The sequence below is a fragment of the Chiloscyllium plagiosum genome, unplaced genomic scaffold (genome assembly GCF_037043375.1).
Source record: "Chiloscyllium plagiosum isolate Xiang-an unplaced genomic scaffold, Cpla_swu_hap1 HiC_scaffold_22, whole genome shotgun sequence".
Taxonomy (NCBI): Eukaryota; Metazoa; Chordata; class Chondrichthyes; order Orectolobiformes; family Hemiscylliidae; genus Chiloscyllium; species Chiloscyllium plagiosum.
The window spans coordinates 8,262,314-8,289,517 of NW_028270160.1; the positions used below are offsets into that span (position 1 = coordinate 8,262,314).

The 27,204-nt window shown below is 45.2% G+C and overlaps 1 protein-coding gene across 4 annotated transcripts in view; it reads left to right on the forward strand.

Moving 5' to 3' along the window:
* sfxn2 (sideroflexin 2) overlaps nt 1-26,528 on the forward strand; it is a 90,408-nt gene extending 63,880 nt beyond the window's left edge. For 2 of the 4 annotated variants that reach the window (XM_043713052.2, XM_087998723.1), the window contains exons 9-12: nt 1,917-1,966; nt 7,546-7,595; nt 21,288-21,335; nt 22,880-26,528. In XM_043713052.2, coding sequence (XP_043568987.2) covers nt 1,917-1,966; nt 7,546-7,595; nt 21,288-21,335; nt 22,880-22,979 — 248 coding nt within the window. In that variant the 3' untranslated portion in view covers nt 22,980-26,528. The remainder of the gene's footprint in view (nt 1-1,916; nt 1,967-7,545; nt 7,596-21,287; nt 21,336-22,879) is intronic. The other 2 variants (XR_015760869.1, XM_043713053.2) reach the window with 2 other exon arrangements.
* The last annotated feature ends 676 nt before the right edge of the window (nt 26,529-27,204 follow it).

Consider the following 27,204-nt stretch of genomic DNA (forward strand, 5'->3'; position numbering starts at 1 on the left):
TCTTGGCACATTAGGTGGCCATTGGACCCATCAAGTCCATGTTGGCTATCTGTAATGCAAGCCAGTCAGCTCACATTCATGTTCTTAATTCTCGAGAAAAGAACCCTGTTTGTCTGAACTTTCTTGAAAATCTGTCTCTCAATTCTGGCATTGGACTTAGATTAGATTAGATTACTTACAGTGTGGAAACAGGCCCTTCGGCCCAATAAGTCCACACTGCCCCGCCAAAGCGCAACCCACCCATACCCCTACATTTACCCCTTACCTAACACTACGGGCAATTTAGCACGGCCAATTCGCCTGATCTGCACATCTTTGGACTTGCAGATTTTTTTTCCTGCACCCTCTGCTGTGTTTCAGTATCCTTGCTGTAATGTGGGTAAGAATTGTGCTCTGCCCAAAGTTCAATACAACTGTAACATAACTCTTCCTGCTCCTTAACTCTCCATTCCAAGTAATTCTCCAGCTTGTACAATAGGTTTTGCAGCCAGCTATGCTAACTTAATGTCTGTTTCCCAACTAGCAGCCCAGGCTAACGCCAGTGTTGGCAGCAGGACAGTGACCTTTTGAAACAGGATGGGTGTTGTACTTGCCTCTTTACTGTTAAAATGCTCTGCAGTTCTTGGTGACGTCAACAGGCAAATCTAATCTTAGAATGGTGTATAATTAGGGTTCTATCTATTGTAGCTGCTGGAATTTCTACCGTACTGACAGTGAACCCTCCATCCTATGTTACAAGACAGGGCTGCTCCCAGTGAATTGCAATCATAACCAAGCTTATTCAAGCAAAACTCTCCGCAGAGTTCAGCAAAGCAACACCGTGGTTATAATCCAGCTTCTAACAATAAACTAATAAGGAAGAGCTCTCAGTAATGAGAAGAAGAGATTTTCTCTACTCACACTTGAAAGGGCACACTTTAATTTGATGTCTCATTTGAAGTGCACGGCATTTTCAACAATACATTGGAGTGTCTGCCTATGTCCTGAAAGAGAAGTGAATCCACAACTATTCAGCTTATTGTGTGTCTCCAATTGAGCCACAGTTAACATCTTCAGTTGGTTACCTGCCATTCTACATTTCCATCCTTTCCTTCCTACCTTTAAGTATTCCATTGATGTTAGTTATGATGTGGAGGTGCTGGTGTTGGACTGGGTTGGACAAGTCAGAAGTCACATGACTCCGGGTTATGGTCCAGCAAGTTTATTTTAAATCACAAGCTTTCAGAGTGCTGCCCCTTCGTCAGCACACTTCCCCCCACTTCACCTGAGGAAGGGGCAGCACTCTGAAAGCATGTGATTCCAAATAAACTTGTTGGACCATTACCTGGTCTCATGTGACTTCTAACTTTGATATTAGTTACAAAGAGGATCAATCCTGAGGCCAAGTCGTTCATTTCATGAGGGTCTTGGACTTTGGACCAACCAGGAAGTGTATCTGCCAGATCAGACTGGCTCGCATTGGCTGTCAGGGCTGATTTGAAATGGCAGATCTAACTGAGGTGATAGCAGACCTCTCTAGCTTGCAAGACGTCTTGGTTCTACAACTGATACCACTGGAGTGTTTTTGCAAGAGGACTCCAAAATTGATTTGACTTGCCGGGAGGTAACTGGGCAGTAATATGTCTACCTTGTATCTTTCTTAGTTGTTGGTCATCTGCAAAATGGAATTAGAGCAAAGACTTTGAAAAATCATTCCACAGAGTGGTTGGGTGAACAGATTAAAAGCCCTGCTTTTTACAAGCAAATAAAGGTTTAATAAGATGCTGCTAATGTTGGAAAGCTGAAATAATAAAAGATTAGATGCGTCTGGGAAGAGAGAATCAGAATTTCAGATCACTGACCAAAGTAATCAGAGTTTCCAACAAAAGAAATTGCTGGATGTCTTTTTTTTAAATTGATTTCCTTTTATTTTCTAGTCATTCTCCCAATCATGATGGAACATGTAGAGAGGTATCCATTCATGCAAGTAAGTGGAACTTGTTCCTAAAATTAAAATCCTAGTTTTATGATAAACATGCCTGTGCTAAAGGGGACACCATTTTGAAGAAATATTAATTGCCATGGTAACTCCTTTGTTTCTTAATGGTGTAATGTGACCAATATTATAACCAAATATATTTAAGCACTAACATGGCACCAGTCCTGGAGCTGCTCAGCATGTCAACAACTTTGTAAACACTGGGCGAGTTTCCCTAAGTAGACTCCCAGTGGTTAAATGAACCAGACGATGTCACCAGGCTTTTCAATAGTAACTAGGTGATGCAGGGTTGGAGCGACAGTGTAAAGAATAGAATCCGATTTTGTCTGGATAGTAGTAACAGGATAGGTCAGAGTCAGCATGGATTTATGAAAGGGAAATCATGCTTGACTAATCTTCTGGAACCTTTTGAGGATGTAGCTCTGAAGATGGACGAGGGAGATCCAATAGGTGTAGTGTACCTGGACTTTCATAAAGCTTTTGATAAAGTCCCACATAGGATATTAGTGAGCACAATTAGGGCGCATGGTATTGGGGGCAAAGTACTAACTTGGATTGAAAGTTGGTTGGCTGATAGGAAACAAAGAGTAGTGATAAACAGCTCCATTTCGGAATGGCAGGCAGCGACCAGTGGGGTACTGCAAGGATCTGTACTGGGACTGCAGCTTTTTACAATATATATTAATGATATAGAAGATGGTATTCGCAATAACATTAGCAAATTTGCTGATGATACTAAGCTGGGTGGCAGGGTGAAATGTGATGAGGATGTTAGGAGATTACAGGGTGACCTGGACAAGTTAGGTGAGTGGTCAGATGCATGGCAGCTGCAGTTTAATGTGGATAAATGTATGGTTATCGACTTTGATGGCAAGAACAGGAAGGTAGATTACTACCTAAATGGAATCAATTTAGGTAAAGGGACAGTATAGAGAGATCTGGGTGTTCTTGTATACCAGTCAATGAAGGTAAGCATGCAGGTACAGCAGGTAGTGAAGAAGGCTAATAGCATGCTGGCCTTCATAACAAGAGGGATTGAGTATAGAAGCAAAGAGGTTCTTCTGCAGCTGTACAGAGCCCTGGTGAGACCACACCTGGAGTACTGTGTGCAGTTCTGGTCTCCAAATTTGAGGAAAGACATTCTGGCTATTGAGGGAGTGCAGCATAGGTTCACGAGGTCAATTCCTGGAATGGCGGGATTACCTTACACTGAAAGACTGGAGCGACTGGGCTTGTATACCCTTGAGTTTAGAAGACTGAGAGGGGATCTGATTGAGACACATAAGATTATTAAAGGATTGGACACTCTGGAGGCAGGAAACATGTTTCCACTGATTAGTGAGTGCCGAACCAGAGGACACAGCTTAAAAATATGGGGTAGACCATTTAGGAGAGAGATGAGGAGAAACTTCTTCACCCAGAGAGTGGTGGCTGTGTGGAATGCTCTGCCCCAGAAGGCAGTGGAGGCCCAGTCTCTGGATTCATTTAAGAAAGAGTTGGATAGAGCTCTCAAGGATTGTGGAATCAAGGGTTATGGAGATAAGGCAGGAACAGGATACTGATTAAGGATGATCAGCCATGATCATATTGAATGGTCGTGCAGGCTCGAAGGGCAGAATGGCCTACTCCTGCACCTCTTGTCTATTGTCTATTGTCTTGCCCATCACTGACTTAAAGTCATAGAGATATACAGCACAGAAACAGTCCTTTAGATCCAACTCATCAGTGCCAACCAGATGTCCAAAATTAATCGAGTCTTTTTTGCCAGCACTTGGCTCATATCCCTCTAAACCCTTCCTATTCATATTTCCATCCAGATGCCTTTGTTATTGTTATCGACCTCCACCCTTTGCCCAGGCAGCTTGTTTCATACACGCACCACCCTCTCTGCAAATTGTCACCCTCTCCATGATAATTTGCCCCTTAGGTCCCTTTTAAATCTTTCCCCTCTCACATTAAACCTATGCCCTGTAGTTTTGGACACCTCTACCTGAGGAAAAAGACCTTGGCTATTCATCCTATCTATGCCTCTCATGATTTTATAAACCTCTATAAAATCAGCCTCTGACAATCCAGGGAAAACAGTCCCAGTCTATTCAACCTCTCCCTATAGCTCAAACCCTCCAACTCCGGCAACATCCTTGTAAATCTTTTATGCACCTTTTCAAGTTTCACAAAGGCCTCCCGATAGCAGGGAGACCAGAATTGAATGTAGTATTCCAAAAATGGCCTAACCAATGTCCTGTACAGCTGCAACGTGACCTCCCAACTCCGATACTCAATACTCTGACCAATAAAGGTAAACATGCCAAAAGCCTTCTTCACTGTCCTATCTACCTGCGACTCTATCTTATTCGTGTATCATTGCATATTGTTGCTTTTTCATCACGACAAGGATGTTTTTATATTTTACCTGCTTCCTCATCTCATCTATCTTTATAATCCAAACAATTTTAAAAGCTTTTTTGACATCCATTAACTGAGGCTATAGCATATACCAAATTTAAAATCCTCATTAAAGATTACAAACTAGATTGAAGAATTGAGCTCCTTCAGCCCCATCTTAATACATTCAGTGGTATTGGAGATTACTTCCCTGGCACTATTGTGGCATCCAGTCTTCTTTAAGGGGATTTTGAGAATTTTGCCTCCACTTTTCAATGTGTAAGTCTGTCCCCATTTTTTTATGCGAGGGAGTGTTTCCCGATCATCAATCTCTAGTTCAAGCTTGGTTTGTCTTCATCTGTTTAAATTAAAATGATATTCAGTTTACTCTCTTCTCCATTTCCTGGACAAACGCATATACATTTGTATATTTTTTAAAGAAGGCCTCCTTTTTAGCATGAGAAGCTAATGTTCCTTAAGTCTTTCCTCAAAATTCTTGGAAACTAAGGATCCTTACTTGTCACTGCACATTATCCAATGCTTGAATGCTTCCCTTACTTGCTGGTGCCATAAACTAGATATTGTATTCACGATAAAGTTGTCCAAGGTTCTATAAAATGTCCTCACCCCTGTATCTAACTCCTAACCTACTGTTTTGGCAATGTTGGTTCAACACTCACTTGGCTTTGTTGATTGTAGCTCTCTGTTGCTGGGGCATGTTTATCGGGAAACAATGTAATTTGGCTAGTACCCTCCCCTCTCAGGATGCCCTGTTTACTGCAACTGATCATAACTAATTTATGGCACCAGCAAGTAAGGGAAGCATTCAAGCATTTTTCCTTTGTGAAAATGTTTGGAGAATTCTGAACACGTTGTTGGAAGAGCTGATGATATATACTCCAGAATAATAGTGCTGAAAAGCTGGCCATTCCCAGTGGTATACCTGACCATTGTTGAATAAAAAGGTCTTTTTTTTTTAAAAGTTCTTAATCTCCATAAAGCTAAATGGAGATAGTGAAAATTACTGTGCTCTATTCAGGAGAGATTAGTTTGAGGAGTGTGCAAGATAAGGGCACTGAATGTTCAGTACTGTTTATATCAAAAGTAGTAAGTTGTGCAATAGACAACAAGTCAAGCATTAGTTTGTGAATTTGTTCAATAGGTGACGTTCACCTCAAAAATCAGACAGCAAGAAGGACAAGGCCATCTCTTCAAACAGATTAGAAAGCAGAGCTTATTTCTGAAAAGTAAAATAAAGTTTTGAAATTTCTTTTCATCTCGTGTCCTTGGTTTAAACACACCAGACTGAAGGTGGATAAATTCTTTCATGATCTGTTCCCAAGCTGCTGTGTGAAGCTGCTTTTATTTTGTCCTTGGACCCAAGCCAAAAACATCAAAGCAAACCTGGCGGATTCACTGAGGCTGTACATGCTTTGGTCTGAAGCTAGACATGGGTGGAAAAGCAAAGAGGATGATAAATTTGTTGTACAGTTCACTCCCTCCCCCAGTGATAATTTCCATTGACTTCATGTGTTCTGAATATTAGGGGTGCTGGGTAAAGGGTGCAAAGCATTTTGCCCCCTCACTTCAGAAGGACTTTGTTTTTTTTTGTTCTTTAGTTCTTGATGACTCCAACTAGTTTAATTTAATGTTGTTTCTATCAGAAGTGGAATTTACTGTCGCAGGACTAAACAGTGTAGAGCCTGTTTATCTGACACAAGGAGGTATATTTATCCTGAGGAGTTACTCTTCCTGACTTATTAACCATTTGGAATTGACTCATTCCCTCTCCCTGTTTGCTGCTAAACACACTCCCTTCCTAGATTCCGACTGTTGTCTCATTGAAGACGTATGTAGACTTTCAAATAAGACTAGGCAGGATAATTGCAGGAGGGATGTTCCCAATCCCTGGGAAGTTGACAGCCAGGGGTCACTGTCTAAGCGTGCAGAGTTGGCCATTTAGGACTGAGATGAGGAGAAATCACTTCACCCAGAGAGTGGGGAGCCTGTGGAACTCGCTGCTACAGAAAGTGGTTGAGGCCAAAACATTGAATGTTTTCAAGAAGGAGTTATATGTAGCTCTTAGGGCCAAAGGGATCAAAGGGTATGGGGAGGTGGGTGAGTGGAAGCAGGAATAGGGGACTGAGTTGAGCTATGATCATATTGAATGGCGGAGCAGGGCTGAGTGGCCAATTTTGGCTCCTATTTCTTGTCTTGCTTGTCCATGGTTCACTACTACTGCGTAGAAGGGTACTTACACAAGCTGATACACAGTACATTCACTGTGGGTCCACACTAGACCCCTCAATTGTTCAACACCTGGTTTTTGTGTTTCTATGTTAAAGTTGTAACAGAATAGGACAAACTCAAAATGTTTATGGTGATGGACTAAGCACAAGAGGCCTTAGATACATTAAATTAAGAGATTTTGAACAGAGGACAGAACAGATTTCTTCAGAGAGAGTTGTAAGACACTCACTTTCAGGGTTAGTGGTTGAGGCATTGACTGTATCAACTTTTAAGATTACATTGCCTTGGTGGAAAAATGAAGGATGTTTGAAGGGAAGGGGGTGGATAAATATGATTAGAACTATTTGACTGTATGGAGAGTAAATGTTGATGCAGACTGGTTGGACTAAATGACCTGTTCCCATGTTGTAACTCCTTGATTAATGGCCCTCCTTGTTGTTGCTGGTGTGGAAGCAGGCTCCTCTGTTTGGATTCCTGTGGCTGAGTATTTATCAACTAAGGAGCTGAAAATGTGTTGCTGGAAAAGCGCAGCAGGTCAGGCAGCATCCAGGGAACAGGAGAATCGACGTTTCGGGCATAAGCCCTTCTTCAGGAAAGAACTAAAGAACCTTTTGGTGAGGCATGGCATTAGAGTTTTAGGTGAGAGGGGAGATTGAGAAGGAGAATCCTTCTGGTAACCTCAGCCAGTGCAGGAATTGGACCCATGCTGTTGGCATCATCATTCTACATCACTCTCCAGCCAACTGAGCTAACTAATCTGATCACACTCTAGACTGGGGACAATAATGCATTTTGTGTCTAATAACGTGTAGGTAGAGGTGACCTGTGGATATCAATCCATCATCATTTCCTCATTTTTGATCCAGACCAATTTTGTAAGAATGCATATTTTTACTTTCTGTTTTACCTTGTTTATTTTCTTTTGTTTGTAGAGAATCAAGTTTTTCCATGCACCATTGCAAGTAATGCTGGTTGGATGCTTGTAAGTAGGAGCAGTTGTCTCTTGTAAAAAGTCTTGGCTTGTCTCTGTGTAATTTGTGTTCTCTGAGATTGAGTTTCCACTTTTGGCACAGCTGTTGACCCAAGGCACAAAATGCACTCGTCAGGAAAAGCACTTTTCATTTCTCCCGAGTTTCCACTCAAACTCATTTTTCATGGAAATCTGTCCTGAACAAGTGTTTTCATGTGTGATTTAAAAATAATCACTCAGCAATATTTGTTAACTTATTTATTTTGTGATAACTTGGTACATTTTGAATAATGCAGCTACAAATTTGTTCATCCCAGAAAATAAGCATTTTAATCAGAGTCCTGTAATTGACCTGAATTTAATTTATTTAAATGGTTTCTAAAAGTAATGCAGAAACATTTGCCAGTTATTTTGGTTGGTTAGTTTATTAATACATTTTTAATAAATTATGTTCAAGAATGATTTAAAATAGGTCCATTGTGCCTTTTGTCCGACTAAACAACTCAATGATTGAAGCCTTCACAAACACCTGGAACCAGGTGACATTAAAATAGCTATAGATAAGGATACGTTTGTTACTCAGGTGAAAGTGCTAAACTGAGGAAAGATAATTACAACTGGAAAAATTAGACTGTAGAAGGGAAAGGCAGCCTTTTGCGGGTCAATCCACATCTGACATGGAGTCTCTTAAAGGCCAGTTGGTTCGAGTTCAGAATCAGCATGTTCCTGTGAGGATGGAAGGTAAGGATGGCAAGGTTAGACAAGTCCCTAAGGTCTGATGGGATCTGTCCCAGGATACTGAGGGAGGCAAGGGAGCAGACTACTGGGGCCTTGACCGAGATCTCTCAATGGTTTTAATGCTTCTGCTGTATGTGGCCAATTTTATGGACGAGGTTGACTTGATCATGTTTTGTTTTTACAAAACTATTACAAAGTATTGCTGTAACAGGATTTGTGCTTAAAATGTTTCAAACTTTTGAGTAAATTACACCAGTTTTGATCAAATTGCAACAAGAAGACTAGGACAATTGAACAGAAAACTCTTCCCCATTGATTACAAACAACACTTGTCTTCTAGTTACAGTTTACTGTTCTCACTCCTTGCAATGATATGTTGTTTCCTTCCTTTCCTGTACCTTGTCAAAATTCTAGTTTTACACTTTACAAATATTTACAACATATTCAACTGAAAAGGCGTCAGACCGGAGCCCAGGCTTGTCCATACCCATTTTCAGTGTTGGTCAGATCTTACATTATTGGCCTTGGCTTTTCACCCAGATTTACCACAAGAAAGCTACCATGCAATCTGCAGTTTCAATCCTATTAATCACCTAGTCTTCTACAAACCAGCCGTAAGGAAGTGGCAGCAATATGCGCGTTTGTTTTCAAAACAGTTCAACATTATCAACTGGGGAGCAAGGTTAGATAATCCCAGTTTTTGACTGCCTCCTGCTTTCAAGTCGTTCGCAGTCATCTTGGGATGAAAAGAGGAACAGGAAGTTAGGAACAGGAGTCAGTCAGTCATTCAGTCTGTTACACCATTCGATGAGATCATGCCTGACCTGTGCCTAACTCCATACCTGGTCATTTGGAGTGCGCTCGTGTTTTGAGCAAAGACACCTCCGACTCAGTTGTGAGTTATCTTCTATCTCTCACTCCCTCCATATTTTGGTCTTGTGTCTGAATAAAGCTCTTCTTTATCTGTTTCCCATATGACATTGTAAAGCAGGTTTCTGCTGCATCCCTCTACCCTGGTGAACATTTCTCATGTTTTTAAATGTTTAAGAATCAAATCAAACAATAGAAACTATGCACCGACTGAAGTGAGATACTCAGCATAACTGGGGATGATGATTTTGTGTGGCTGACTTGTTTCATCTTTCTGACCTTCTAATGTAAGTTGGCTTTGAGTTAGGAAAAATTCAGATAAAAGGACAGGAGTAAGAGAAGGCCATTCTGCCCCTTGAACTTGTTCCTCCATTAAATTAGATCTTGTTTGATCTGCTGGTGTTGCTCTGACTCTACCGGTAAAGTGTCACTTTGGGACAGGTGCAGGCCATTCAGCCCATTGAACTGGCTCTGCTTTCGGTATGACGGTGATCAAACATTTCAATGCCTTTTAGAACATAGAACAATACAGCGCAAATCAGGCCCTTCGGTCCTTGATGTTTACCGACCTGTGCACTAATCTAAGCCCATCCGCCTACACTATCCCATCATCATCCATATACTAATCCAAGGACTGTTTAAATGCCCCTAATGTGCCTGAGTTAACTACGTTGGCAGGCGGGGCATTCCACGCCCTTACCACTCTCTGAGTAAAGAACCTGCCTCTGACATCTGTCTTAAATCCATCACCCCTCAATTTGTAGTTATGCCCCCTCGTACAAGCTGACGTCATCATCCTAGGAAAAAAATTCTCACTGTTCACCCTATCTAATCCTCTGACCATCTTGTATGTCTGCATTAAATTCCCTCTTAGCCTTCTTCTCTCCAATGAGAACAAACCCAAGTCCCTAACCCTTTCCTCATAAGACCTTCCCTCCAGACCAGGCAACATCCTGGTAAATCTCCTCTGCACCTTTTCCAATGCTTCCACATCCTTCCTGTAATGGGGTGACCAGAACTGGGGATGGTCAGTGAACGCGGAGAGGGAATGGTCAGTGTACCTGAGTGGGGACGGTCAGTATATCCGGAGTGGGGATGGTCAGTGTACCCGGAGTGGGGATGGTCAGTGTACTCTGAGTGGGGATGGTCAGTGTACTCTGAGTGGGGATGGTCAGTGTACCCAGAGTGGGGATGATCAGTGTACCTGGAGTGGGGATGGTCAGTGTACCCGGAATGGGGATGGTCAGTGTACCCAGAATGACGGCGATCAGTGTACCCAGAGTGGGGATGGTCAGTATACCCGGAGTGGGGATTGTCAACGTACCCGGAGTGGGGATGTTCAGTGTACCCGGAGCGGGGACGGTCAGTGTGTTCAAAGTGGAAATGGTCAGTGTACCTGGAGTGAATGATGGTCAGTGTACCTGGAATGGGGACGAACAGTGTACCTGGAGTGGAGACGGTCAGTATACCCAGAGTGGGGATGGTCAGTGTACCCGGAGCGGGGAAGGTCAGTGTGTCTGGAGGAGGGATGGTCAGTGTACCTGGAGTGGGGATGGTCAATGTACCCAGAGCAGGGACGGTCAGTGTGTTCAAAGTGAAAATGGTCAGTGTACCTGGAGTGGGGGATGGTCAGTGTACCCGGAATGGGGACAGTCAGTGTACCTGGAGTGGGGATGGTCAATGTATCCGGAGCGGGGACGGTCAGTGTGTTCAAAGTGAAAATGGTCAGTGTACCTGGAGTGGGGATGGTCAGTGTACCCTGTGCGGGGATGGTCAGTGTACCCGGAGTGGGGACAGGCAGTGTACCCGGAGTGGGGATGGTAGGTGTGTCCAAAGTGGAAATGGTTAATGTACCTGGAGTGGGGACAGTCAGTGTACCTGGAATGGGGATGGTCAGTGTGTCTGGAGTGGGGAAGGTTGGTGGGTCCAAAGTGGAAATGGTCAGTGTACTCAGAGTGGGGACGTTCAGTGTACCCGGACCGGGAATGGTCAGTGTACCTGGAGTGGGGAAGGTCAGTGTACGCGGAGAGGGGATGGTCAGTGTACGCGGAGAGGGGATGGTCAGTGTACCCGGAGTGGGGACGGTCAGTGTACCTGGAGTGGTCCCGGTCAGTGTACCTGGAGTGGGTATGGTCAGTGTACCTGGAGTGGGTATGGTCAGTGTACCCGGAGTGGGACGGTCAGTGTACCTAGAGTGGGTATGGTCAGTGTACTCGGAATAGGGATGGTCAGTGTGTCTGGAGTGGGGATGGTCAGTGTACGCAGAGAGGGGATGGTCAGTGTACCCGGAGTGGAGATGGTCAATGTACCCGGAATGAGGATTGTCAATGTGCCCGGAGAGGGGATGGTCAGTGTACCCGGTGTGGGGACGGTCAGTGTACCCGGTGTAGGGACGGACAGTGTACCCGGAGTGGGGACGCTCAGTGTGTCCGGAGTGGGGATGGTCAATGTACCCGGAATGAGGATTGTCAATGTGCCCGGAGAGGGGATGGTCAGTGTACCCGGTGTGGGGACGGTCAGTGTACCTGGAGTGGGCACGGTCAGTGTACCCGGTGTGGGGATGGTCAGTGTACCCGGAGTGGGGTTGGTCAGTGTACCCTGTGCGGGGATGGTCAGTGTGTCCGGAGTGGGGACGGTCAGTGTACCCTATGCAGGGATGGTCTGTGTGTCCAGAGTGGGGACAGGCAGTGTACCCAGAGTGGGGATGGTCAGTGTGTCTGGAGTGGGGATGGTTGGTGTGTCCAAAGTGGAAATGGTCAGTGTACTCAGATTGGGGACATTCAGTGTACCCAGACTGGGAATGGTCAGTGTACCCGGAGCGGGGATGGTCAGTGTATCTGGAGTGGGGAAGGTCAGTGTACCTGGAGTGGGGATGGTCAGTGTACGCGGAGAGGGGATGGTCACTGTACCCGGAGTGGGGACGGTCAGTGTACCTGGAGTGGGGATGGTCAGTGTACGCGGAGAGGGGATGGTCACTGTACCCGGAGTGGGGACGGTCAGTGTACCTGGAGTGGGGACGGTCAGTGTACGCGGAGAGGGGATGGTCACTGTACCCGGAGTGGGGACGGTCAGTGTACCTGGAGTGGGGACGGTCAGTGTACCTGGAGTGGGGACGGTCAGTGTACCCGGAGTGGGACGGTCAGTGTACCTGGAGTGGGGACGGTCAGTGTACCCGGAGTGGGTACGGTCAGTACCCGGAGTGGGACGGTCAGTGTACCTGGAGTGGGGACGGTCAGTGTACCCGGAGTGGGTATGGTCAATGTACCAGGAGTGGGGATGGTCAGTGTACCCGGAGTGGGGATGATCAGTGTACCCGGTGTGGGGACGGTCAGTGTACCTGGAGTGGGTATGGTCAGTGTACGGGGAGAGGGGACGGTCAGTGTACCTGGAGTGGGGACAGTCAGTGTACCCGGAGTGGGGATGGTCAGTGTACCCGGAGTGGGGATGATCAGTGTACCCGGTGTGGGGACGGTCAGTGTACCTGGAGTAGGTATGGTCAGTGTACGCGGAGAGGGGATGGTCAGTGTACCTGGAGTGGGTATGGTCAGTGTACCTGGAGTGGGGACGGTCAGTGTACCCGGAGTGGGGATGATCAGTGTACCCGGTGTGGGGACGGTCAGTGTACCTGGAGTGGGTATGGTCAGTGTACGCGGAGAGGGGACGGTCAGTGTACCTGGAGTGGGGACGGTCAGTGTACCCGGAGTGGGGATGGTCAGTGTACCCAGAGTGGGGATGATCAGTGTACCCGGTGTGGGGACGGTCAGTGTACCTGGAGTGGGTATGGTCAGTGTACGCGGAGAGGGGATGGTCAGTGTACCTGGAGTGGGTATGGTCAGTGTACCTGGAGTGGGGACGGTCAGTGTACCCGGAGTGGGGATGGTCAGTGTACCCGGAGTGGGGATGGTCAGTGTGTCTGGAGTGGGTATGGTCAGTGTACGCAGAGAGGAGATGGTCAGTGTACCCGGAGTGGGGACGGTCAGTGTACCCGGAATGGAGATGCTGAAAATGTGTTGCTGGAAAAGCGCAGCAGGTCAGGCAGCATCCAGGGAACAGGAGAATCGACGTTTCGGGCATAAGCCCTTCTTCAGGACAGTGTACCTGGAGTGGGGACGCTCAGTGTACCCGGTGTGGGGATGGTAAGTGTACCCTGTGCAGGGATGGTCAGGGTACCCAGAGTGGGTACCCTTCTTCAGGAAGGGCTTATGCCCGAAACGCCGATTCTCCTGTTCCCTGGATGCTGCCTGACCTGCTGCGCTTTTCCAGCAACACATTTTCAGCTCTGATCTCCAGCATCTGCAGACCTCACTCTCTCCGGAATGGAGATGGTCAGTATACCCGGAGTGGGGATGGTCAGTGTACCCGGAGTGGGGATGATCAGTGTACCCGGTGTGGGGACGGTCAGTGTACCTGGAGTGGGTATGGTCAGTGTACGCGGAGAGGGGACGGTCAGTGTACCCGGAGTGGGGACGGTCAGTGTACCCGGAGTGGGGATGATCAGTGTACCCGGTGTGGGGACGGTCAGTGTACCTATAGTGGGTATGGTCAGTGTACGCGGAGAGGGGACGGTCAGTGTACCTGGAGTGGGGACGGTCAGTGTACCCGGAGTGGGGATGGTCAGTGTACCCGGAGTGGGGATGGTCAGTGTACGCAGAGAGGGGATGGTCAGTGTACCCGGAGTGGGTACGGTCAGTGTACCTGGAGTGGGTACGGTCAGTGTACCCGGAGTGGGGACGGTCAGTATACCCGGAGTTGGGATGATCAGTGTACCCGGAGTGGGGACGGTTGTTGGACTGGTGACCAGTGTGGGTGGTCAGCAGTTTGTGAGCCAGTCCGAGCCAAGTATGTTAGCTCCCTGCACTCTCCCTTTATGGATAGACTGTAACGTTTACCTTTGTAACTTTATTTCTTACTTTTCTAACTTAGACTATGAATAATTGTCAGGTAATGTAGCCTGTAGTGCAACTGTCAGGTAATGTAGCTTGTTTCCTTGATTTCTCTATTTTATATCTATGATTTATACCTCAGTTCTTTGTACCTGAGATGGCGCTGTGTGGGAAAACATGGTACACTTTTCACTGTTCTCCTGTATACTTTCCACTTGAGTATACGTCACAATAAAGCAAATTCTAATTCTGCTGCATGTAGTTCCGTTCTCCTTAATTAAGTTATGTATTTCTATTAGAAACAGTTTAGAGTTAAAAATCACACAACCCACCAGGTTATAGTTCAACAGGTTTATTGGGAAGCGCTAGCTTTCAGAGCACTGCTCCTTCATCAGGTAGCTGTCTGATGTTGTCACAGCCACCTGATGAAAGCTGGTGCTTCCAAATAAACCTGTTGGACTATAACCTGGTGTTGTGTGATTTTTAACTTTGTACTCCCCCGTCCAACACTGTTATCTCCAAATCAAAACAGTTTAGAGAATGCTTACTTGACTGACTCTTTGAATGAAGAGTTTAGTGTATGAGGAACAAGTGAGCAGGATGTGTCTACAGCCCTTAGAGTTTATATGTTTATATTAGAGTTGAAATATTTCAGGTCCAGAGGGGCTTTGATAGGGTGGATGCTGAGGATGATTCCCCACATCAGGGGAGGCTAAAACGAGGGGGGTACTATTTAAAATTTCAGATTGTCCCATTTTAAGACTGTGACAAACTAATTTGTGTTTCGCAGAGGGTCATAAATCTACAGAATTCAATCACCCAGAAAGCTGTAGATTGGGACATTAAATATGTTCAAGGAGGTTTAAGTAATTACATATTGGTCAGCAAGGGAGTCGTGGGTTAGGAAGACAGGATATGTAGATGACGTTGAGGCCATAATTGATCTTATTGAAGAATGAAGAAGGTTAATGGCAAATTCCTGCTCTAATGCTTATATTTTTATATCATTGGTAATTATACTGTACATATTGGTTGAGGCCAGAGGAAGACCGGGGAAAAAGTCAGGAGTCACATGACACCAGGTTTTGGTCCAGCAGATTTATTTGAAATCACAGGCTTTCAGAGTGCTGCCCTTCACCAGGTGAAGTGAGACAGAACACAGAATGGACAGGCATAGAGATCAAACGATCATACAAATGGTGCAAGTGGAGTGTTGAATAATAAGTCTCTGCAGGTGACCCAAGCAGTTAGACTGTGTGAGTAAGGTGTCAGTCGCTGAAGAACAACAGAATGGGTGACCTATAATCTGATTAAATGAGGCAGAGAGATAATGATAAAAAAAATTAAAATAAGCTGGTGACAAACCAAATGACTGAAATAACATGATAGCTATAAAAGTCATATGCCAAGAGGTCATAGCCTTAGGATAATGGGGAGCAACTTTAAAACAGAGTTGAGGAGAAACTTTCTCCCGCAGGGTTGTGAATCTGTGGAATTCAATACCTCAAACTTCGGTGGATGCTGAGACAGTGAGTCAATTTATGGAGGAGTTAGACAGATATTTAATTGGTTATGGGTTGAAGGGATATGGGGAGAAGGCAGGGAAATAGAGGTAAGGAACATATTAGCCATGATCAAGTGGCAGAGCAGACTCAATGGGCTGAATGGCCTAATTCTCCTCCTTTATCTTATGAATTTATGCTGAAGGTCTAAACTCCAGCTCAGTCGACATCCTGGTGAATCTCATCTGCACTCTCTCTAATGCACTCACATCCTTCCTTATAGTGTGGTGATCAGAACTAAACACACCGCTACAGCTGTAGCTGCATTATATACAGTTCCAACACAACCCCCTTGCACTTTTAACAATGCTTCGACTAATGAAGCCAAGTATCCCATATGTTTTCTTAACCAACTTACCCGCCTGCCCTGTTGTCTTCAAGGATCTATGGACATGAATGCCAAGATCCCAGTGATCCTCTGTACTCCTCGGGTCCCACTATTAAATATTTACTCCTTTTCCCTGACTTCTACACTGTACCACTTCAGATTTTTCCAGAATAAATTCATTGGCGAGCAGACTCTTTTAAATTATTCAAAATGGCGTCGGATTGTGGTGATTTTTCACTGTATTTTATTGTATTCACTGTAAAATGAATATGTAAATCATTCATTTATTGAATAAATTCCACTGTTCTGCCCCATCTATTTAGCTCCTCTGTATTGTGCCGTAACCTAAGGCTTTCCTCCTCCATCAACTTTTATGACATCTGCAAATGTGCTGACCAAACCTTCCATATTCATGTCCAGATCTTTAATGTACACAACAAGCTGCAAGGAACACAACACCAAACCCTACAATAGGCCATTGGACACAAGAACAACGTTTGACCATCACCGTGTGCCTCCTGCCACAAGGCCAATTTTGGATTCACTAACCCCTCCCCTTGCAAGGATGTTAGTCTCACTTCAGGTTCTGGTGCAACCCAGCGGACTGGTACAACTTTCTCCTTCCCCAGAAATGAAGCAAGTGATCTATGAATCTTGCGCACATCTTCAGCCACACATTTACGTGCTGTGTCCACCTGTTCCTACATTCACTAGCAGGGAGCACCTGAAATAATCAGAGATTATTACCCCCAAGAGCCTGCCAGCTAGCTCCCTAACTTCTTGCTGCAGGACCCTATTTGCCTTTCTACCCATTCCGTTGGCACCAATGTAGGGGCTACATTAGCTCAGTTGGCTGGATGGCTGGTTTGTGGTGCAGAGTGATGCCAACAGTGCGGTTCAATTCCTGCTCCAACTTAGGTTACCATGAAGCGCTCTCAATTTCTCCCCCAGTCTGAGCTGTGGTGACCCTTGGGTTCAACCACTACCAGTCCTCTCTCTCTCTCTCTCTCTCACATGAGAGCGCAGACTTATGGTCTGGTGGGATAATGGGGGAGGTATGGTGGCTCAATGGTTAGCACTGCTGCCTCACAGCGTCAGGGACCCAGGTTCGATTCTAGCCTCAGGCAATTGTTGTGTGGAGTTTGCACATTCTCCCCGTGTCTGCATGGGTTTTCTCCGGTTTCCTACCACAATCCAAAGATGTGCAGGTTGGGTGAATTGGCCATGCTAAATTGCCAAAGTGTTCAGGGATGTGTAGGTTAGGTGCTTTAGTCAGGGGGAAATATAGGTTAAGGGAATGGGTCTGGGTGGGTTACTCTTCGGAGGGTCGGTGTTGGGCTGAAGGGCCTGTTTCCACACTGTAGGGATTCTATGATTCGAATGGTGACTTTACCTTGCCAGTGTGAACCATAACCTCTGGCTGTTTGTCCTCCCTCTTCAGACTGCTCTGTAGCTGTTCAGTTATATCCTTGCCCTAGGCAACACACCATCCCGGAGTTATATCGGTATTTGCAGAAATGTTTGTTTGCACCCTTCATTACTGAGTCTCTTATCACTATTGCTCTTCCTTTCTTTCTCCTCCTTCTTTGTGCAGCTGAACACTGGCTCCGCTCCCCAGAGGGGATTTCACTCGTGGCATTTTCCAATTTTCTTGAGTGAGGTACACTCTGGGCCTTTCCTGACTACCTACCTACCTGCCTGCCTCTCATCTTCTGATTAGTGGTCACCTGTTCCTTCCCTGACTGCACTTCCTGAAGCTGTGAGGGATGACCATGTCTAAAAACACGATTTTCGGATAACTCAAGCCTTTTGGGTGCATTGAAGTGTGTCCAGCCAATGCTCATGCTCCAAGGCCGGGTGTTCAAGTGGTCAGACTAGTGGTGCTTCCGGCAGATGTGGTCATCCAGACTGCCTGGAGCATTCAAGACTTCCCACATTATGCAGGCTGTAGGACACATGGGACTGAACTCTTCTGCCATGTCTCAATTTATTCTTAAATAAAAATTTTCCTACTTGGCTTAAGTTCTGGCTAAGTTCCTTGTGCTATTAACTTTAAAGTGTTGGCTAGTAATAAGTGGAAATTCTTCATTCTTACTGACATTGCTTCACTCTTACGCCCTCGCCTGTGCCTATAAATTCTTACTTGGACTTTTAGAAAATTTTCACAATTGAAACACAGTCCCTAACAACAACAATTAATCAACTCATGACTTTCCTCACTCCCACACTCGTTTCAAACACAGCCAAGCAGCTAAGGATAGGGATGCCCCACAGCTCTCCAATTCCTTTTTCCCCTGGAAGGTAAGTGACTTCAAGTAAAATGCTAAATTGCAGGCAAGCAGTTCAAGATTGGCTCGTAAATTTTTTTTTAATTTCAAAAATATACTTTATTCATAAAATTATTTTGATATCTATATAATTGGTGATGCCATACATACATATATATTCCATCTCTTTACATACAGAGATCGGAATTAATCATTCATATATACAAGTCTGTACATTGACTATCCAGATATTCTGCTGAGGCGTCAGCGGAGCCCAATTACTGAGTGGGCCCCCTGTTCTTCTTAGGCAGGCAGACCTTACACGGTGGTCTTTCCCCACCGCGCCTTGGCAGCAGCTGCCCCAAGCTTCAGCGCGTCTCTCAGCATGTAGTCCTGGACCTTGGAATGTGCCAGTCTGCAACACTCAGTCAGGGTCAACTCCTTCAGCTGGAAGATCAACAGGTTTCAGGCAGACCAAAGAGCGTCTTTGACCGAGTTGATGATCCTCCAGGCACAGTTGATGTTCGTCTCGGTGTGCGTCCCGGGAAACAGGCCGTAGAGCACGGAGTCCCGCGTCACGGCGCTGCTCGGGACGAACCTCGACAAACACCACTGCTTTCCTCTCCAGACTTCTTCGGCGTAGGCACATTCCAGAAGGAGGTGTGTGACAGTCTCGTCCCCCCCGCAGCCGCTTCGAGGGCAGCGTTTGGTGCGGCTGAGAGTCTGGGCATGCATAAAGGATCTCACAGGCAGAGCTCTTCTCACCACCAGCCAAGCCATGTCTTGGTGCTTGTTGGAAAGTTCTGGCGATGAGGCATTCTGCCAAATGGCTTTGACAGTCTGCTCAGGGAACCGCTCGATAGGATCCGCCCTCTCCTTTTCCCGAAGGGTCTCAAGGACACTACGTGCTGACCACTTCCTGATGGTCTTGTGGTCAAAGGTGTTTTTCTTCATAAATTTCTCCACGAAGGACAGGTGATACAGAACGGTCCAGCTACTCGGAGCGTTCCAAGGCAGCGAGGCCAGGCCCATCCTTCGCAACACCGGGGACAGCTAGAACCTCAGTACGTAGTGACACTTGGTGTTTGTGTACCGGGGATCTACGCACAGGTGGCCATCAGGGTGAGGGTGGCATTGGACATGTTTCTCCCCCGTTGCCTAGATCTTTATACGTTGTGTCCCTTCGGACCTGGTCCATCTTTGATCTGCACATAAAGTGGAAGATGACCCGGGTGACTGCAGCGGCACAGGTTCTGGGAATAGGCCAGGTTTTTTCCCACGATGGAGAACGACCGTAGCTTCCATCTGCCCAGTTTCTGCCTCGCTTTCCTGATCCGCTCCTCCCTTGACTTGGTGCACGCCCCAGCCCCCCCGGACCAAATACCCAGCACCTTCAGGTGGTCAGTCCTGACGGTGAAGGGGATGGAGGATTGGTCGACCCAGTTCCCGAAGAGCATGGCCTTGCTCTTGCCTCGGTTTACCTTGGCCCCCGAGGCCCGTTCGAACTGGTCACATACGCACATGAGTCTGTGCACGGACAGTGGATCCGAGCAGAAAACGGTGACGTCATCCCATGTACAGGGAGGCCTTGACTCATAAGCATTAGATCTTTTCTCTTTCTTGCAGTGTTACCATTCTGCGGTTGGGAACTTCCTGTCCTCACCTCAACCACTCCTCTCAGTGACACTGAGTGCCTCGATCACAGAGTCCTTACAACTCCTGCTCCCCTAGTTAGCACACACTGTTGAAGCTGTTAAAACAAGCTGGTTAATTATTTAAAGACAGTTCAGCCACCTTTATGGTAATTGTCTTGCCTTTTCTAAATATAATTCAGTAACATCTCTTACACATCAAGATTGTGGTGATATTTTTCCAATGGCTTTATAAATGGTCTATATGTTTTTCCAAACACTTCTTTTCTTCCTTCTTAGGGGGACAATCTTGTCATAAGCTTGCTGTGGTCTTTTTGGAGGACACTTCCACGCATGCACTTCTGCTATTCTGACCCAAATAATGTGGGACCTAGAGATATCGAATGGACATCAGCCAATCATCCTCTCAAAGCTGTTTGCCATTCTGGCAGTTCCTTACTGCACTGTACCTGAACTCCTTGGTGTCTCCCTCAATTCCATGTCCCCTGCCTAACAAAAATCTACTGATTGTGAAATGAATGCTCTCCGTCCAGCCTCCCACCTGGATGTGACGTGTAGTTTGACCATCATGATTTTTGTCATAAACACGCTAATGCAGATACTGGAAATCTGAAATAAACACAGAGAATGTTGGTGAAACTTAGCAGGTCTGGCAGCATCTGTGCAGAGAGAAACAGAGTTACTGTTTCGAGTCTGGCATGACTCTGTTTCAGATTCCTGGTGAAGGGCTTGTGCCCGAGGCTTGACTCTCCTCCTCCTCCTCGGATGCTGCCCGACTGGCTGTGCTTTTCCAGCATCACACTATCAACTCTGACTCTGTTTCAGAACTTCCCTTTAAAAGAGAACTGTATCATAATACATTTGGAAGACACCACACTGAGTTACCAGTATCTGTACTCAAACTGCCGTACAAAATGCACTCTGCAGTGACTTGGCAAACCTCCTTGACTACACCTTCCAAACCAGTGACATCTACCACCCAGAGGGCCAAGGACAGCAGACTCATGGGATCACCGTCCCTGCAAGTTCTCTTCCAAGTCACACAATCTTCTGACTTTGAAGCATCTCACCATTCCTTCGCTGTCGCTGGGTCAAAATCCGAGAAATCCCTTCTTAATAGCAGTTTTGGTGTTTCTACATCCCAAGAAATGTAGCTGTTCATGAAAGCAGCTCACCAACACTTGCTCGCGGGCAGTTAGGGGTGGGTTATAAATATCAGCCCATGTAAAAATTAAGAAAGTCACCTGAACCTTCAGAAAGTATTATTATGGCCTTATGCATGTATATTTTTTATTGTACCGAATGTGTTTTACCATCATTTAAATGTTTTTGCTTCATACCTTTTATGCCGAAACCTATGTTTTTAGAAAGACAAGAACAGAAATTGTTTTGTTTTTCCCACAGCTTGATCTTTATGGTTCCTGCTGCGTGTTCTCTTTTTCCTCAGAGGTGGTGAGTGAACATTTAACATTCTGTATAGTTGGTCCTTGAGAGTTGTTTCAAACTCCCCAGTTTGTTAAAATTAATATATAAAAGGAATCTGTTCTACTGAATTGCTGGTATTAATACAACCTACTGAACAGGCCAGAAACAACACAAGAGCCTGGATTTAATTTGGCTTCCAAAAATGCCTCTCTGCTTGAAATTAATTCCAGACTGATTGGTGGAGGCGAGGACCATTGTGAAAAAAATTGGAGCTAGAGATTTGGGCAACAACATCTGTTTTTATAATGTGCTGGTTGCAGGTTCACATTAGAATTTCATTTCCAGTGGCTGGAACCTGTAAAATGGTCAGATATTCATAAGTGAGCAGATATGTTCATTTCATAATATCAAATTTCTTTTAATAATTCAGTAATTTACACTTGCACTTAAAGCAGACCTTGCAGTAGGCTGGACCATGTGAATGCCCCCTGTCTTGTAAGCCAGACAGGTCCAACTTGCAGTTTTACAGGATTCGAGTGACTGCAGAAACTGGTGTCTGAACAGTTTGTTGATCATGGAATGTAGCAGAAGGGGACGTGGAACCTGTCGTGTGTTTGCCAGCACACATGTTTGTGTTTGTCCAATGGGAGGAAGACAGATGAGAAAGATTGGTTTGACAAATCCAGGCTAATCCTGTTCCAGTCAGAGTTTAATTTTGACTCGCACATCACAAACATCCAACAACTGTGATGACTTGCTCCCCCTAAAACACATGCCTTGTTCTCACGCATTATCCCTGAATTAACTTAAAACCATCACCCATTCCTTAATTCCATTTGGTCCTAGGCTTTCCTGCTAGCCCTTGCTGTAAGAAATACAGCTGTGCATCCAACGCCTGGAAAGGGGGTGATACTGAGCTTTGTCTCCATCTCCTGTAGAGAGGGCAACCAAGAGGGTCACTTCCAGGCCAGGACTTATGTAGTCATTTCTGACTGCATCACAGATGATTATTTAGTGTAGATTAGATTCCCTACAGTGTGGAAACAGGCCCTTCGGCCCAACAAGTCCACACCGACCCGCCCAGACCCATTCTCCTACATTTACCCCTTACCTAACACTACGGGCAATTTAGCATGGCCAATTCACCTAACCTGCACATCTTTGGACTGTGGTAGGAAACCGGAGCACCCGGAGGAAACCCACGCAGACACGGGGAGAATGTGCAAACTCCGCACAGAGAGTCGCCTGAGGTGGGAATTGAACCTGGGTCTCTGGCGCTGCGAGGCAGCAGTGCTAGCCACTGTGCCACCGTAGTAACAGGGTAGAAACAGAATAGTAATGTCCCTCTGCCAGTTGTACACCCATCAGTTTCATTAACTACGGAAGCACTAAAGTATTACACAGAGACAGCAGCTGTGAAGCCACCTGTCTTTGTGACTTACCAAAGTTAAATCCTGTAAATTGTTATCTAGACAGGGAAACTTTTAATCCTAACTGTTGTTGTAGATACACTGCTGCATTCTGAAAAATTGTCTCTCTCTCTCTCTCTCTCTCTCTCTATTTTTCTACAGTTCTATGAAAGTTTCTAAATTGGAGCCAGAGCTAAGAGATTCAATAACCGCGAAGTATGGAGACAAAGTGAAATACGTCTATTTCAACAAGGGGCTGTAGGCTTTAGGTGGCACTGTCCTGGGAAGAGCTAAAGACTCCTTTAGTTTTTGAACTTATTTCGACATAACAAAGAGTACAGATAAGAAAAAGAAAGTTATGGTGTACAAAACTCTTAACACTATCAACTCCTGTTGATATCATATCACACTGAAGAGTCACTTTCGGGCAATTTGCTCCAATGTGTTTACCATCTGTTAATGTTTTTCAACATAGTGACTTGGCACAGGGAACAAAACTCATTTCACACGCACAGAAATCTGAGAGACAGCAGACTGAATTAAATCAGATCGTTGCATATATACATAGCTACACCATTTCTTGGAAGTCATGTTCAATGTGACCACTGGCATTTTCCCAGTTGGAAGTGAAAGGAATATGAGAGGACAGTAAACATTTTACACTGCTGTGATTTATTGTCTTATCTTGCTTTTTGATGCCAAAAGGAGGGTGATTGGTTATCAAATTAAACACTGATATAAAAGCAATGGGTTGTGGATGCTGCAGATTTCAAAAGAAAGCAGAAACATTGATTCTGTTTCTTTCCCCCAATGAAACAGTTTGGCACACTGAGTGTTTCCAGCATTTTCTGATGTTGTGTCAAATTGTCCCAATTCAACCCTTTTATAATTTTAAAAACCTCAATCAGCTTATCTCTTTTATAGGTATGTAGATTGTAGACCGCTTGAGTACATACTATGTGACTCCTTTCCAAATCCTTTAAATGGTCACGTACACTATTCTCTCACTCTTGCTTCTATATTGACTCGGTGCATCACTCTGATGTGGGATCTTCTCAGAGATCAGAGACCTGAGGCCAAATTCTTGATTGACGCTCCTCATGCAGTACCAAGGGAGTGTTACAGTGTTGGGATTGCTGTCTTTCAGATGAGGTGTTAAACCAGGACTCCATCAGGTGAGTGTGGGAGATCACATGATACTATTTCAAAGAATCCCAGGGTAATTAGCCCTGGGGTCCTGGATGACATCTATCCCTCAGTCAATATCATTTACGACAAGAGTGTATCTGATCATAAAGAACAAAGAACGTTCCAGCAGAGGAACAGGCCCTTCGGCCCTCTAAGCCTGTGTCGATCCAGATCCTCTATCTAAACCTGTCGCCTATTTCACAAGGTTCTGTATCCCTCTGTTCCCTGCCCATTTATGTATATGTCTAGGTACATCTTAAATGACGCTATTGTGCCCGCCTCTACCACCTCTGCTGGCAAAACGTTCCGGCCACTCACCACTCTCTGCATATTTCCCATATGTCACTTCTTCCATTGGTAGAGAGGTCAATAACAAGTGGTTATGTGATTAAAGTAAGAGATAAAAGTCTAAGAGGGGAATTCAGACAAAATGTTTTTGCCATAGAGGATGGTGGGAATCTGGCACTTATTGGCTAAAAGCATAGTTGAGTCAGAACCTTGCAGTATTTCATTATTTACTCAAGGGTTATGGCCCAAGAGCTGGAAGGGCCATTCAGTTCCTGACCACATTACGACCTTGGCTCAAACATGGCCAAAGAGCTGAATTTCAAATGGGAAGTGGGAGTGTCAGCTCTTGACATCAAGGCCACATTTGACCGAGTGTGCTTCAAAGAGCCCTTGCAAAATTGGAATCAATGGGAATCAGGTGGCAAACTCTCAGCTGTTTAGAGTTATACCTGGCACATCCCAGCTCCAGGACATCTCCTCAGGATGGTGCCCTAAGCCCTACCATCTTCAGTTGCTTCATCAAAGACCTTCCCTCCATCGTAAGGAGTGGGCATGTTCATCAATGATTGCACAATATTCAACAGCACTCGCAATTCCTCAGATACAGACACAGTCCATGTCCAAATGCAGCAAGACATGGACAATATCGACATATGGACTGAAAAGTGGCAAATAAAATTCATGCCATACAAATACCAGGTATTGATTGTTATCAGTAAGAGACAATCTAATCACCCCCCAACTCTTGATATTCAATATCACCAATCCCCCAATATCAATATCCTGGGGGTTACCGTTGACCAGAAACTGAACAGGACTCACCACGTAAATACAGCGTCTACAAATGCAGGTTGGAGGCTAGGAATCCTGCAGCAAGTAACTCACCTCCTGACTCCCCAAAGCTTGTCCACTTGCCTGGATGGGTGCAGCTCCTGTAACATTCAAGAAGCTTGACAACATCCACGACAAAGTAACCCATTGGATAGGCACCATTCCCTATTCACAACTCCCACTACCTCCATCATCCAATGCTCAGCAGCAGCAGTGTGTACTATTTATAAGATGCACTATCTATAAGAAATTCACAAAAGATCCTTAGCCAGTACCTTCTAAACACATGACTGCTACCATCTAGAAGGTCAAGGGCAGCAGATACATGAGAACACCACACCCTGCAAGTCATTCCCCATCCTTATTTGGAAATATATCATCGCTCTTTCAGTGTCACTGGGTTAAACCTTTGGAAATCCATGCCTAACAGCAAATGTATCACAGCAATTCAAGATGGCACCTCCCCACCACCTTCTCAAGGGTAAGTAGGGAGAGGCAGTAAATACTGGCCCAACCAGTGACGCCTACATCCCACAAGTGAATAAAAAGTGACAAAAATTTCAAGTAAAGGTACATTCGGAGATTGAGAAGGCTAATGAATGTTTTCCTTTATTATGACAGGGATTGAACGTAAAAGCAAGAATGTTACGCTCCAGGAAATTGGTGTGACCACATGTCAAAATACTGTGTTGAGTTTAGGTCTCAGTTTGTAAGAGTGGCCATAAGGGTATTATAGGCTATACAGAGCAGGTTCACTGAAGGATACCAGGAATGAATGGATTGTCTTATGAGGAAAGATTGGGCTCATTTCCATTGGGGTTCAGAAGCCTGAGGGTTGAAGTAAACCAGGTCCTGAATGGTCTTGTCAAGGTGGCTATGGAAAGACTGTTTCTTCTTGTGGTTGAGTCTAGATCTAGAAGGCGCTGTTAAAACATGAGGCTTCGTCCTTTTAGATTGAAGAGGAGGAGAATTCCTTTCCTCTCAGAGTTACCTCGACTGGCAATGTAGGCGCAGCCATTGAATATGTTTAACGTGGAGATAAGTGCATTCCTGTTAAGCCGGGGAGCAGAGTTAGCGGAGGGAGAGGTGGATGGGAGCATGGAAGTTGAATTGCAAAAAGATCAGCCATGCTTTTATTCAGTAGCAGAATAGGCTTGAGGGGCCCAACAGCCTCCTCCTGTTCCTAATTTTAATATTCGTCAAAGGAGAGCTGGGAAAGTTGAATGGGAATGTAATGCAGATACTCTTCCCGGTCCCAAGGTGAAATGCGCTGGCAAAAAGACAGGGAACACTTTGACATCCAATTCAAGAAAACCAGAAACGTTCAAAATTAAAAATCACACAACACCAGGTTATAATCCAACAGGTTTATGTGGAAGCACTAGTTTTCGGAGCACTGCTCTTTCATCAGGTGGTTGTGGAATATAAGATTGTAAGACACAGAATTTATAGCAAAAGTTTACAGTGTGACGTAACTGAAATTATATATTGAAAAAGACATGGATTGTTTGTTAAGTCTCTCATCTTTTAAAATGAACACGTTGGTTTCAATTCTTTCATGTGTAAATCACAAAATGTTTTTAAACGTTACATTCTCAAAGTCAGAAACATTCAAGATGGGGCATCAGGACGGTGAAAGCATACTTGGAGTAAAATTGATTTTAGCAGGGGATGGGGAGGGGGAGTGGCGGGGTCATGAACAGGGTAGTAATGTCCCTCTGCCAGTTGTACACCCATCAGTTTCATTAACTGCGGAAGCACTAAAGTATTACACAGAGACAGCAGCTGTGAAGCCACCTGTCTTTGTGACTTACCAAAGTTAGAACATAGAACAATACAGCACAAAACAGGCCCTTCAGCCCACGATGTTGTGCCGAACATTTGTCCTAGCTTAAGCACCCATCTATGTACCTATCCAATTGCCGCTTAAAGGTCACCAATGATTCTGACTCTGCCACTCCCACAGGCAGTGCATTCCATGCCCCCACCACTCTCTGGGTAAAGAACCTACCCCTGACATCCCCCCTATACCTTCCACCCTTCACCTTAAATTTATGTCCCCTTGTAACACTCTGTTGTACCAGGGGAAAAAGTTTCTGACTGTCGACTCTATCTATTCCTCTGATCATCTGATAAACCTCTATCAAGTCACCCCTCATCCTTCACCGTTCCAATGAGAA